Consider the following 13,440-nt stretch of genomic DNA (forward strand, 5'->3'; position numbering starts at 1 on the left):
CGACAGAGAAGAGAGGTAGGTACTGACCCGACTGGGGAGGAAACAGGGCTGGGGGGGAGGCTGCAGGGAGGAAACAGTGCTGGGGGGAGGCTGCAGAGGCCCTGGTGGTCACGCCAGAGAAGAGAGGTAGGTACTGACCCGACTGGGGAGGAAACAGTGCTGGGGGGGAGGCTGCAGAGGCCCTGGTGGTCACGACAGAGAAGAGAGGTAGGTACTGACCCGACTGGGGAGGAAACAGGGCTGGGGGGGAGGCTGCAGGGAGGAAACAGTGCTGGGGGAGGCTGCAGAGGCCCTGGTGGTCACGACAGAGAAGAGAGGTAGGTACTGACCCGACTGGGGAGGAAACAGTGCTGGGGGGAGGCTGCAGAGGCCCTGGTGGTCACGACAGAGAAGAGAGGTAGGTACTGACAGCGATTGACAGTGTGTGTTTTCCCCGCCCCCTCAGCGCGGCCCCAGCCAGCCAGCCGTCCCACAGTGCCCCAGGAGGACGTGCAGGCGCGCAGCGTGATGTTGTCATGGGAACCAGGTAGCGACGGCCTGTCACCTGTCCGATACTACACGGTGCAGTACAGAGAGCTACCAGACAGTAACTGGACTGTCCACTCTGCATCGGTCAACCACGAGGCCAGCTCCTACATAGTGGACAGGTACAATACACACCCTACCTAGTACCCTACCTAACACCCTCACTAATGTACTACCTAGCACAATACCTAGTACCCTATCTAGTGCAGGTCAGAGGGCAGAGAGACCTTATTCACATTTAAAGGACTGTCTTTATGTAGGGTTATGAATGTGTTATGTGGGGTTATGAATGTGTTCATGTAGGGTTATGAATGTGTTTATGTAGGGTTATGAATGTGTTATGTAGGGTTATGAATGTGTTATGTGGGGTTATGAATGTGTTATGTGGGGTTATGAATGTGTTATGTGGGGTTATGAATGTGTTATGTGGGGTTATGAATGTGTTTATGTAGGGCTATGAATGTGTTTATGTAGGGTTATGAATGTGTTATATGGGGTTATGAATGTGTTTATGTAGGGTTATGAATGTGTTATTTAGGGTTACGAATGTGTTTATGTGGGGTTATGAATGTGTTATGTAGGGTTATGAATGTGTTATGTAGGGTTATGAATGTGTTTATGTGGGGTTATGAATGTGTTTATGTAGGGTTATGAATGTGTTTATGTAGGGTTATGAATGTGTTATGTGGGGTTATGAATGTGTTTATGTAGGGTTGTGAATGTGTTTATATGGGGTAATGAATGTGTTTATGTGGGGTTATGAATGTGTTATGTAGGGTTATGAATGTGTTATGTAGGGTTATGAATGTGTTTATGTAGGGTTATGAATGTGTTTATGTGGGGTTATGAATGTGTTTATGTAGGGTTATGAATGTGTTTATGTATGGTTATGAATGTGTTATGTAGGGTTATGAATGTGTTATGTAGGGTTATGAATGTGTTATGTAGGGTTATGAATGTGTTATGTAGGGTTATGAATGTGTTATGTAGGGCTATGAATGTGTTATGTGGGGTTATGAATGTGTTTATGTAGGGTTATGAATGTGTTTATGTAGGGTTATGAATGTGTTATGTAGGGTTATGAATGTGTTTATGTAGGGTTATGAATGTGTTTATGTGGGGTTATGAATGTGTTTATGTAGGGTTATGAATGTGTTTATGTGGGGTTATGAATGTGTTATGTAGGGTTATGAATGTGTTATGTAGGGTTATGAATGTGTTATGTAGGGTTATGAATGTGTTATGTAGGGTTATGAATGTGTTATGTGGGGTTATGAATGTGTTATGTAGGGTTATGAATGTGTTTATGTAGGGTTATGAATGTGTTTATGTGGGGTTATGAATGTGTTATGTAGGGTTATGAATGTGTTTATGTGGGGTTATGAATGTGTTATGTAGGGTTATGAATGTGTTATGTAGGGTTATGAATGTGTTATGTAGGGTTATGAATGTGTTATGTAGGGTTATGAATGTGTTATGTGGGGTTATGAATGTGTTATGTAGGGTTATGAATGTGTTTATGTAGGGTTATGAATGTGTTATGTAGGCAGCCTTCAAACACAGTGTTACCACACTATCTAGTACATGTCTAGGATAACTCTAGGTTGAAGACATAAGTGAACTGACGGGACATTCTCTCCTGCCAGCCTCAAGCCGTTCACCTCCTACCAGTTCAGAGTGAAAGCCACCAACGACATCGGGGACAGTGAGTACAGCCAGGAGAGTGAGGCTGTCACCACACTGCAGGACGGTAAGGCCATCATGGAAATGAGACTGACTGACTCCGTAGCCCTGCAAACTCGCTTTCCCAAACCTTTTTCAAATCTTACAAAGATTTTGAGAGTTTGCTTAACTGCCTGTAGCGCCAGATGGACAGGGTTTCGAGAGTTTGCTAAGTCTTCCTGTAGTGCCAGATGGACAGGGCTTTGAGAGGTTGCTTAAGTCTGCCTGTAGTGCCAGATGGACAGGGTTTTGAGAGTTTGCTAAGTCTGCCTGTAGTGCCAGATGGACAGGGTTTTGAGAGGTTGCTTAAGTCTGCCTGTAGTGCCAGATGGACAGGGTTTTTGAAATGAGGGACTATTTCGTTGGTCAACTATTTGACTATTCAACTATTTGAACCCAGGTTCATGTTGATTCTGTTTTTGCTGGGTGATCCTCATGAGACCTGTGTCTAGTCACTCCACTGTAATGGAGACAGACAGTCCTCCTCACTAGGCAGCCATTGCTGTCTCTCTGATTGCTGTCACCCATTGCTGTCTCTCTGATTGCTGTCTCTCATTGCTGTCTCTCTGATTGCTGTCTCTCATTGCTGTCTCTCTCTCTCTCATACTGAGCGTCAGAGAATCAGACTGCCTGTGCTTGTTGACACAATAGCCCTACTGTGTGTGTGTGTGTGTGTGTGTGTGTGTGTGTGTGTGTGTGTGTGTGTGTGTGTGTGTGTGTGTGTGTGTGTGTGTGTGTGTGTGTGTGTGTGTGTGTGTGTGTGTGTGTGTGTGTGTGTGTGTGTGTGTGTGTGTGTGTGAGAGAGATCAAAAGCGTTTATACAGTCCACCAGTTCAACGATACCCTTATATCTGTCTCCACACAGCCCCAGACAAAGCTCCCACAATCCTCTCTGTTACACCCCACACCACCACCTCGGTGCTGGTCCGATGGGAGGTAAGCGGTACATTTGTAAGGTGCAGTTTTCTCTCTTCTAGATAGTTTCCTTGCCACTGTGTTGTTTTTAAGTCTAGTGGTCTAGGCTGAGTTTACTGTAAAACACTGTGTTGTTTTTAAGTCTCGTGGTCTAGGCTGAGTTTACTGTAAAACACCGTGTTGTTTTTAAGTCTGGTGGTCTAGGCTGGGTTTACTGTAAAACACTGTTGTTTTTAAGTCTGGTGGTCTAGGCTGGGTTTACTGTAAAACACTGTGTTGTTTTTAAGTCTGGTGGTCTAGGCTGGGTTTACTGTAAAACACTGAGTTGTTTTTAAGTCTGGTGGTCTAGGCTGGGTTTACTGTAAAACACTGTGTTGTTTTTAAGTCTGGTGGTCTAGGCTGGGTTTACTGTAAAACACTGTGTTGTTTTTAAGTCTGGTGGTCTAGGCTGAGTTTACTGTAAAACACTGTGTTGTTTTTAAGTCTGGTGGTCTAGGCTGGGTTTACTGTAAAACACTGTGTTGTTTTTAAGTCTGGTGGTCTAGGCTGGGTTTACTGTAAAACACTGTGTTGTTTTTAAGTCTGGTGGTCTAGGCTGAGTTTACTGTAAAACACTGTGTTGTTTTTAAGTCTCGTGGTCTAGGCTGAGTTTACTGTAAAACACTGTGTTGTTTTTAAGTCTGGTGGTCTAGGCTGGGTTTACTGTAAAACACTGTTGTTTTTAAGTCTGGTGGTCTAGGCTGGGTTTACTGTAAAACACTGTGTTGTTTTTAAGTCTGGTGGTCTAGGCTGGGTTTACTGTAAAACACTGTGTTGTTTTTAAGTCTGGTGGTCGAGGCTGGGTTTACTGTAAAACACTGTGTTGATGTAAGACTGTGGATATAAAAAGGTCTTCATAAATAAATGTGATTGATCCCCCTTCCAGCCGCCTGCTGAGAAGCAGATAAACGGGGTGCTGCTGGGGTTCAGGGTACGATACCGGGAGTTACAATACGACCACCTCCGTAGCTTCACCATACGAACCATCAACAGCCCCGCCTCCAACTGGGCCGAGCTCACCGGTGAGTTGACCTCTGACCTCTGTTTGTTTCCTTAACATTTTCCTCAGCTCAGCCTTTGGGTGACTGTGGGTCTACTCTGTTCACACGTTACCATGAAGACCTAACATCAGTCTCCTACCTCTCTCTCCTCCCCCTCTCTCTCCTTGCCCTCTCTCTCCTCGCCCTCTCTCTCCTCCCTCTCTCTCTCCTCCCTCTCTCTGTCCTCCCCCTCTCTCTCCTCCCGCTCTCTCTCCTCCACCTCTCTCTCCTCCACTCTCTCTCGCTCCTCCACCCCCCACCTCCTCTCCTCCCCCCTCTCTCTCCTCCCCTCTCTCTCTCCTCCCTCCTCTCTCCTCCCTCCCTCTCCTCCCTCTCTCTCCTCCCCCTCTCTCTCCTCCACCTCTCTCTCCTCCCCCCTCCCCCCCCTCTCTCCTCCACCCTCTCTCTCTCCTCCTACCCCCCTCTCCTCCTCCTACCCCCTCTCCCCTCTCTCCTCCCCCCTCTCTCTCTCCCCCTCTCTCTCTCCCCCTCTCTCCTCCACCTCTCTCTCCTCCACCTCTCTCTCCTCCCCCTCTCTCCCCCCCCCTCCCCCCCCCCCCCCTCTCTCTCCTCCCTCTCTCTTCTCCCCTCTCTCTCCTCCACCACTCTCCTCCCCCTCTCTCTCCTCCCTCTCTCTCCTCCACCTCTCTCTCCTCCCTCTCTCTCCTCCACCTCTCTCTCCTCCCCCTCTCTCATCCCTCTCTCTCTCCTCCCACTCTCTCTCCTCACCTCTCTCTCCTCCCCCTCTCTCCTCCCCCTCTCTCTCCTCCCTCTCTCTCTCCTCCCCCTTTCTCTCCTCCCCCTCTCTCTCCTCCCTCTCTCTCCTCCCCCTCTCTCTCTCTCTCTCTCCTCCCCCTCTCTCTCCTCCCTCTCTCTCTCCTCCCTCTCTTTCTCCTCCCTCTCTCTCTCCTCTCTCTCTCCTCCCTCTCTCTCCCCTCCCTCTCTCTCCTCCCCCTCTCTCCTCCCCCTCTCTCCTCCCCCTCTCTCCTCCCCCTCTCTCTCCTCCCCCTTTCTCTCCTCCCCCTCTCTCTCCTCCCTCTCTCTCCTCCCCCTCTCTCTCTCCTCCCCCTCTCTCTCCTCCCTCTCTCTCTCCTCCCTCTCTCTCTCCCCTCCCTCTCCTCCCTCTCTCTCTCCTCCCTCTCTCTCCTCCCCCTCTCTCTGCCTCTTTATGGTGGCTGCCCTGACTCCCTGTGTTCTGTCCTCCCTCACCCCTCCTCCCACCCTGGTCCGTCACCCTCTAGCCCCCTACAGTGTGAGGAACCTGAGCGAGTCCTCTCTCACCCAGTACGAGCTGGATAGTAAGTCCACTGTATCACAGGAGGCTGGTGGGGAGGAGGGGCTCGTGGTAATGACTGGAGCGGAATTAGTGGAATGGTATCAAGTACATCAGACACATGTTTCCATTCGCTCCATTCTGGCCCTTATGATGAGCCTTCCTCCCTCAGCAGCCTCCTCTGTCTCTCTCTCTGTCTGCCGGACAATCATCTGTGTATGTAAACGTATGTTTATGTCAGTGTGTGTTTGCCAACATCCCACATCTCTGCTCTTCCTCATTTGTCTTAATATTTAACCTTCCTGTCATGGTGTTGTTTTACATCTTCCTCATCAGGTGTGTCCTGACCTTTGACCTCTTCACTTTATCTCTCTGCTTTTCCTTCAGCTCATATAGTTGTATGACCAGTTCCACTGCTGTTGGATGGTCCTCCCAGGCCATCTGTGGATCACTCTCTCTGTGTTTCTCCCCCCACAGACTTGAGTAAACACAAGCGTTATGAGATCCGCCTGAGTGTGTACAACGCCGTGGGAGAGGGGCCTACCAGCACGCCACAGGAAGTGTTTGTAGGAGAGGCAGGTAAGAAGCGATGATGAGATCAACTTTATTGTCCCTAGTGGTTCCACTCTTCTGGAAAACCAACCCAAGCACAGCTCAACTATTTAAAGCTATTTGACATATGACCTGGTCTGACCAATATCACTATTGAATGTTTACCCTCCACTCCACTCCAGTTCCAACAGCCCCGCCCCAATCTGTGACCATCCAATCATCAACAGCCACCCAGCTGGAAGTCACATGGAGCCCGCCCCCTCTTGACTCTCAGAATGGAGACATACAGGGGTACAAGGTGAGGATCACTGGGCAATCACTTAACCTGAACCACTTCTAACATGTGGGTCTGTAGTATACCATACTGTAGTATACCATACTGTAGTAGACCATACTGTAGTATACCATACTGTAGAACATGTGGGTCTGTAGTATACCATACTGTAGTATACCATACTGTACTGTGGTATACCATAATGTACTGTAGTATGCCATACTGTAGAACATGTGGGTCTGTAGTATACCATACTGTAGTATACCATACCGTAGTATACCATACTGTAGTATACCATACTGTAGTAGACCATGCCGTAGTATACCATACTGTAGTATACCACACTGTAGAACATGTGGGTCTGTAGTATACCATACTGTAGTATACCATACTGTAGTAGACCATGCCGTAGTATACCATACTGTAGTATACCATACTGTAGAACATGTGGGTCTGTAGTATACCATACTGTAGTATACCATACTGTAGTATACCATACTGTAGAACATGTGGGTCTGTAGTATACCATACTGTAGTATACCATACTGTACTGTGGTATACCATAATGTACTGTAGTATACCATACTGTAGAACATGTTGGTCTGTAGTATAACATACTGTAGTATACCATACTGTAGAACAGTGTTTGTCAAACCTCTTCTAGACCAAGCTGGTTCCACTTGATCTGTTCCAGGACTGGTACATCTGATCCAACCGGTCAATCACAACACACACACACACACACACACACACACACACACACACACACACACACACACACACACACACACACACACAACAGACAGACAGACAGACAACACTCACAACACACACATACACACACACATACACACACACACACAACAGACAGACAGACAACACACACAACACACACACACACAACACAAACACAACACGACACAACACGCTAAGCCATAGATAAAGTGAAACAACTGTCTGAATGTGAATATAACCTCTGACCCTTCCTCATGTAATCTAGATCTATCTGAATGTGAATATAACCTCTGACCCTTCATCATGTAATCTAGATATATCTGAATGTGAATATAACCTCTGACCCTTCATCATGTAATCTAGATATATCTGAATGTGAATATAACCTCTGACCCTTCATCATGTAATCTAGATCTATCTGAATGTGAATGTAACCTCTGACCCTTCCTCATGTATTCTAGATCTATCTGAATGTGAATATAACCTCTGACCCTTCCTCATGTAATCTAGATCTATCTGAATGTGAATATAACCTCTGACCCTTCATCATGTAATCTAGATCTATCTGAATGTGAATATAACCTATGACCCTTCATCATGTAATCTAGATATATCTGAATGTGAATATAACCTCTGACCCTTCCTCATGTAATCTAGATCTATCTGAATGTGAATATAACCTATGACCCTTCATCATGTAATCTAGATATATCTGAATGTGAATATAACCTCTGACCCTTCATCATGTAATCTAGATCTATCTGAATGTGAATATAACCTCTGACCCTTCCTCATGTATTCTAGATGTATCTGAATTTAACCTCTGACCTTTCCTCATGTATTCTAGATCTATCTGAATTTAACCTCTGACCTTTCCTCATGTATTCTAGATCTATCTGAATATAACCTCTGACCCTTCCTCATGTATTCTAGAACTATCTGAATATAACCTCTGACCCTTCATCATGTATTCTAGATCTATCTGAATATAACCTCTGACCCTTCCTCATGTATTCTAGATCTATCTGAATATAACCTCTGACTCTTCCTCATGTATTCTAGAACTATCTGAATATAACCTCTGACCCTTCCTCATGTATTCTAGATCTATCTGAATTTAACCTCTGACCCTTCCTCATGTATTCTAGATCTATCTGAATTTAACCTCTGACCCTTCCTCATGTATTCCAGATCTACTTCTGGGAGTTCCAGCTGCAGAATGAGACAGAGAGACTGCGTACCATGTTCCTCCCAGAGCTAGGGGTCAAGATTAAGAACCTGACTGGCTATACCACATACATGATCAGTGTCGCAGCCTTCAACGCAGCAGGGGACGGGCCCCGGAGTCCCCCAACCAGGGGCCGAACACAACAGGCTGGTAAGGGCCATGCACACACACACACACACACACACACACACACACACACACACACACACACACACACACACACACACACACACACACACACACACACACACACACACACACACACACACACACACACACACACACACACACACACACACACACACACACACACACATACAGCAGGCCGGTAAAGGACACACTAACACACACGCACATGGACACTGACACACACAGACAAACCACCTACAGTATATGTGGTATCTTTTAATTGCCCAGCAGAGGGCGGTCTCAACAAGCAGGTGAGCTCTAAGCCAAAGCGACTGGGTTAGAGCCAGTCAGTAGTACAGTACAGAATTACAGTAAGAGTAGGAAGCTGACCAACAGCACTGCATCACATCTACTACTGTATCTGTGCTACCCACCACCATTAGGCTCCCTCTTCTTCTGTCTCTTTCTCCCTCTCTCCCACTCACTGTTCCAATGTTCTCAAGTGCCAGTTTGAAGGATATGCTCAGGACTCTGGTCCCAGCCACAGTAGCTCACCGCATGAGAAACGGATGAGAGCGTTCAGTTCTGACTCAGTGGTTCTCAGTAGTACGCACTACACACTGTTTAACTATTTGTACTGTAACTGTGCTACTCCCGTCCGTCCGTCCGTCCGTCCGTCTGTCTGACTCTCTCTCTTCATTCCTCTCTCTCGGTCCTCAAGTCCCAGTTCAGTTTGAAGGATATTCTCAGGACCCTGTGCCCACTCCAGTCACAATATGTCACTGCAGGAGAAACGGATGAGAGCTGTCAGCTTGAGTCACTGGTATTCAGCACCATGGACACGTACTACACTACAGATTGTGTAACTGTCAATGTTGTCCCCTTCCCTTATAGGAAATAGGACATATATGGGACAAGTTTGGACTCAGGATATGGGAACTAACAGTCAAGGGGGTGAGGGGGGGGTTTGAGTCTTATTGGTAAGGATTTGATAGCTACTACGAAATTTTTTCACGGGGAAATCACAGTGTGGAATGGAGGCCTGATGACACTATAGAGGGGGAGGAGGAGGAGGAGGAGGAGGAGGAGGAGGAGGAGGAGGAGGAGGAGGAGGAGGATGGTATTGTATAGGGTTGAATATTTTCCCAGTATTTTACAAATGTTTCATCCTGAGAATAAATCACTTTTTTCCCGGGTAACCAGGTATTTCCCGCCAAAACCGGACATTTATTCAAAAGCATATGAAGCATATACTGTCTGGATTTGATAGAAATAAAGCCCATAGATGTAGCTAGCTATATGCTCTCTTGGGTAAATACATGAAATAAAGCCATAGATGTAGCTAGCTATATGCTCTCTTGGGTAAATACATGAAATAAAGCCCATAGACGTAGCTAGCTGTATGCTCTCTTGGGTAAATACATGAAATAAAGCCCATAGATGTAGCTAGCTATATGCTCTCTTGGGTAAATACATGAAATAAAGCCCATAGATGTAGCTAGCTATATGCTCTCTTGGGTAAATACATGAAATAAAGCCCATAGATGTAGCTAGCTATATGCTCTCTTGGGTAAATACATGAAATAAAGCCCATAGATGTAGCTAGCTATATGCTCTCTTGGGTAAATACATGAAATAAAGCCCATAGATGTAGCTAGCTATATGCTCTCTTGGGTAAATACATGAAATAAAGCCCATAGATGTAGCTAGCTATATGCTCTCTTGGGTAAATACATGAAACTAGCTCCAGTAGGCTAATCTTTTTGAGTGTGAACTGTATTACTGTACTGCATTGTGTTATACTGTATTACTGTACTGTATTATACTGTATTACTATACTGTATTACTATATTGTATTATACTGTATTACCGTACTGCATTGTATTAGACTCTATTACTATATTGTGTTATACTGTATTACTGTACTACATTGTATTATACTGTATTACTGTACTGTATTGTATTATACTGTATTACTATATTGTATTATACTGTATTATTATACTGTAATATACTGTATTACTGTACTGTATTGTATTATACTGTATTACTGTACTGTATTACACGGTATTACTGTACTGTATTGTATTATACTGTATTACTGTACTGTATTATACTGTAATACTGTACTGCATTGTATTATACTGTATTACTGTACTGTATTGTATTATACTGTATTACTCTACTACATTGTATTATACTGTATTACTGTACTGTATTATACTGTATTACTGTACTGCATTGTATTATACTGTATTACTGTACTGAAATTGTATTATACTGTATTACTGTACTGAAATTGTATTATACTGTATTACTGTACTGTACTATACTGTATTACTGTATTGTATTGTATTATACTGTATTACTGTACTGTATTATACTGTATTACTGTATTGTATTATACTGTATTACTGTACTGTATTATATTATACTGTATTACTGTACTGAAATTGTATTATACTGTATTACTGTACTGTATTATACTGTATTACTGTACTGTATTATACTGTATTACTGTATTGTATTATACTGTATTACTGTACTGTATTATATTATACTGTATTACTGTACTGTATTATACTGTATTACTGTACTGTATTGTATTATACTGTATTACTGTACTGTATTGTATTATACTGTATTACTGTACTGTTTATACTGTATTACTGTATTGTATTATACTGTATTACTGTACTGTATTGTATTATACTGTATTACTGTACTGTATTATACTGTATTACTGTATTGTATTATGCTGTATTACTGTACTGTATTGTATTATACTGTATTACTGTACTGTATTATAATGTATTACTGTATTGTATTATACTGTATTACTGTATTGTATTATACTGTATTACTGTATTGTATTATGATGTATTACTGTACTGTATTGTATTATACTGTATTACTGTATTGTATTATACTGTATTACTGTATTGTATTATACTGTATTACTGTATTGTATTATACTGTATTACTGTATTGTATTATACTGTATTACTGTACTGTATTGTATTATGCTGTATTACTGTACTGTATTATATTATACTGTATTACTGTACTGTATTATACTGTATTACTGTACTGTACTGTATTATACTGTATTACTGTATTGTATTATACTGTATTACTGTACTGTACTGTATTATACTGTATTACTGTATTGTATTATGCTGTATTACTGTACTGTATTGTATTATACTGTATTACTGTACTGTATTATACTGTATTACTGTATTGTATTATACTGTATTACTGTACTGTATTGTATAATACTGTATTACTGTACTGTACTGTATAATACTGTATTACTGTACTGTACTGTATTATACTGTATTACTGTACTGTATAATACTGTATTACTGTACTGTACTGTATTATACTGTATTACTGTACTGTATTATACTGTATTACTGTATTGTATTATACTGTATTACTGTATTGTATTGTATTATACTGTATTACTGTACTGTATTGTATTATACTGTATTACTGTATTGTATTATACTGTATTACTGTACTGTATTATACTGTATTACTGTACTGTATTATACTGTATTACTGTATTGTATTATACTGTATTACTGTATTGTATTGTATTATACTGTATTACTGTACTGTATTGTATTATACTGTATTACTGTATTGTATTATACTGTATTACTGTATTGTATTATACTGTATTACTGTACTGTATTGTATTATACTGTATTACTGTATTGTATTATACTGTATTACTGTACTGTATTATATTATACTGTATTACTGTATTGTATTATACTGTATTACTGTATTGTATTATACTGTATTACTGTACTGTATTATATTATACTGTATTACTGTACTGTATTGTATTATACTGTATTACTGTACTGTATTGTATTATACTGTATTACTGTACTGTTTATACTGTATTACTGTATTGTATTATACTGTATTACTGTACTGTATTGTATTATACTGTATTACTGTACTGTATTATACTGTATTACTGTATTGTATTATACTGTATTACTGTATTGTATTATACTGTATTACTGTATTGTATTATACTGTATTACTGTACTGTATTATACTGTATTACTGTATTGTATTATACTGTATTACTGTACTGTATTATACTGTATTACTGTATTGTATTATACTGTATTACTGTATTGTATTATACTGTATTACTGTACTGTATTGTATTATGCTGTATTACTGTACTGTATTATATTATACTGTATTACTGTACTGTATTATACTGTATTACTGTACTGTACTATACTGTATTACTGTATTGTATTATGATGTATTACTGTACTGTATTGTATTATACTGTATTACTGTACTGTATTATACTGTATTACTGTATTGTATTATACTATATTATTGTATTGTATTATACTGTATTACTGTACTGTATTGTATTATACTGTATTACTGTACTGTATTGTATTATACTGTATTACTGTACTGTATTATACTGTATTACTGTATTGTATTATACTGTATTACTGTACTGTATTATACTGTATTACTGTATTGTATTATACTGTATTACTGTACTGTACTGTATTATACTGTATTACTGTATTGTATTATGATGTATTACTGTACTGTATTGTATTATACTGTATTACTGTACTGTATTATACTGTATTACTGTATTGTATTATACTGTATTACTGTACTGTATTGTATAATACTGTATTACTGTACTGTACTGTATAATACTGTATTACTGTACTGTACTGTATTATACTGTATTACTGTACTGTATAATACTGTATTACTGTACTGTACTGTATTATACTGTATTACTGTACTGTATTATACTGTATTACTGTACTGTACTGTATTATACTGTATTACTGTACTGTATTATACTGTATTACTGTATTGTATTATACTGTATTACTGTATTGTATTGTATTATACTGTATTACTGTACTGTATTGTATTATACTGTATTACTGTATTGTATTATACTGTATTACTGTACTGTATTATACTGTAT

General features: G+C 41.1%; 1 protein-coding gene across 2 annotated transcripts in view; it reads left to right on the forward strand.

Moving 5' to 3' along the window:
• The window catches only part of sdk2a (sidekick cell adhesion molecule 2a), a 163,004-nt gene that overhangs the window by 115,600 nt on the left and 33,964 nt on the right, over nucleotides 1–13,440 (forward strand). Inside the window, exons 1-9 of one of the 2 annotated variants that reach the window (XM_055910701.1) lie at nucleotides 353–397; nucleotides 446–647; nucleotides 2,172–2,275; nucleotides 3,113–3,183; nucleotides 4,088–4,223; nucleotides 5,483–5,539; nucleotides 5,992–6,093; nucleotides 6,249–6,364; nucleotides 8,267–8,453. In XM_055910701.1, coding sequence (XP_055766676.1) covers nucleotides 508–647; nucleotides 2,172–2,275; nucleotides 3,113–3,183; nucleotides 4,088–4,223; nucleotides 5,483–5,539; nucleotides 5,992–6,093; nucleotides 6,249–6,364; nucleotides 8,267–8,453 — 913 coding nt within the window. In that variant the 5' untranslated portion in view covers nucleotides 353–397; nucleotides 446–507. Of the gene's footprint in view, nucleotides 1–352; nucleotides 398–445; nucleotides 648–2,171; nucleotides 2,276–3,112; nucleotides 3,184–4,087; nucleotides 4,224–5,482; nucleotides 5,540–5,991; nucleotides 6,094–6,248; nucleotides 6,365–8,266; nucleotides 8,454–13,440 lie in introns of those variants that run through there. The other variant, XM_055910703.1, reaches the window with a different exon arrangement.

This window comes from Salvelinus fontinalis, unplaced genomic scaffold (assembly GCF_029448725.1).
Source record: "Salvelinus fontinalis isolate EN_2023a unplaced genomic scaffold, ASM2944872v1 scaffold_0024, whole genome shotgun sequence".
NCBI classification, from domain to species: domain Eukaryota; kingdom Metazoa; phylum Chordata; class Actinopteri; order Salmoniformes; family Salmonidae; genus Salvelinus; species Salvelinus fontinalis.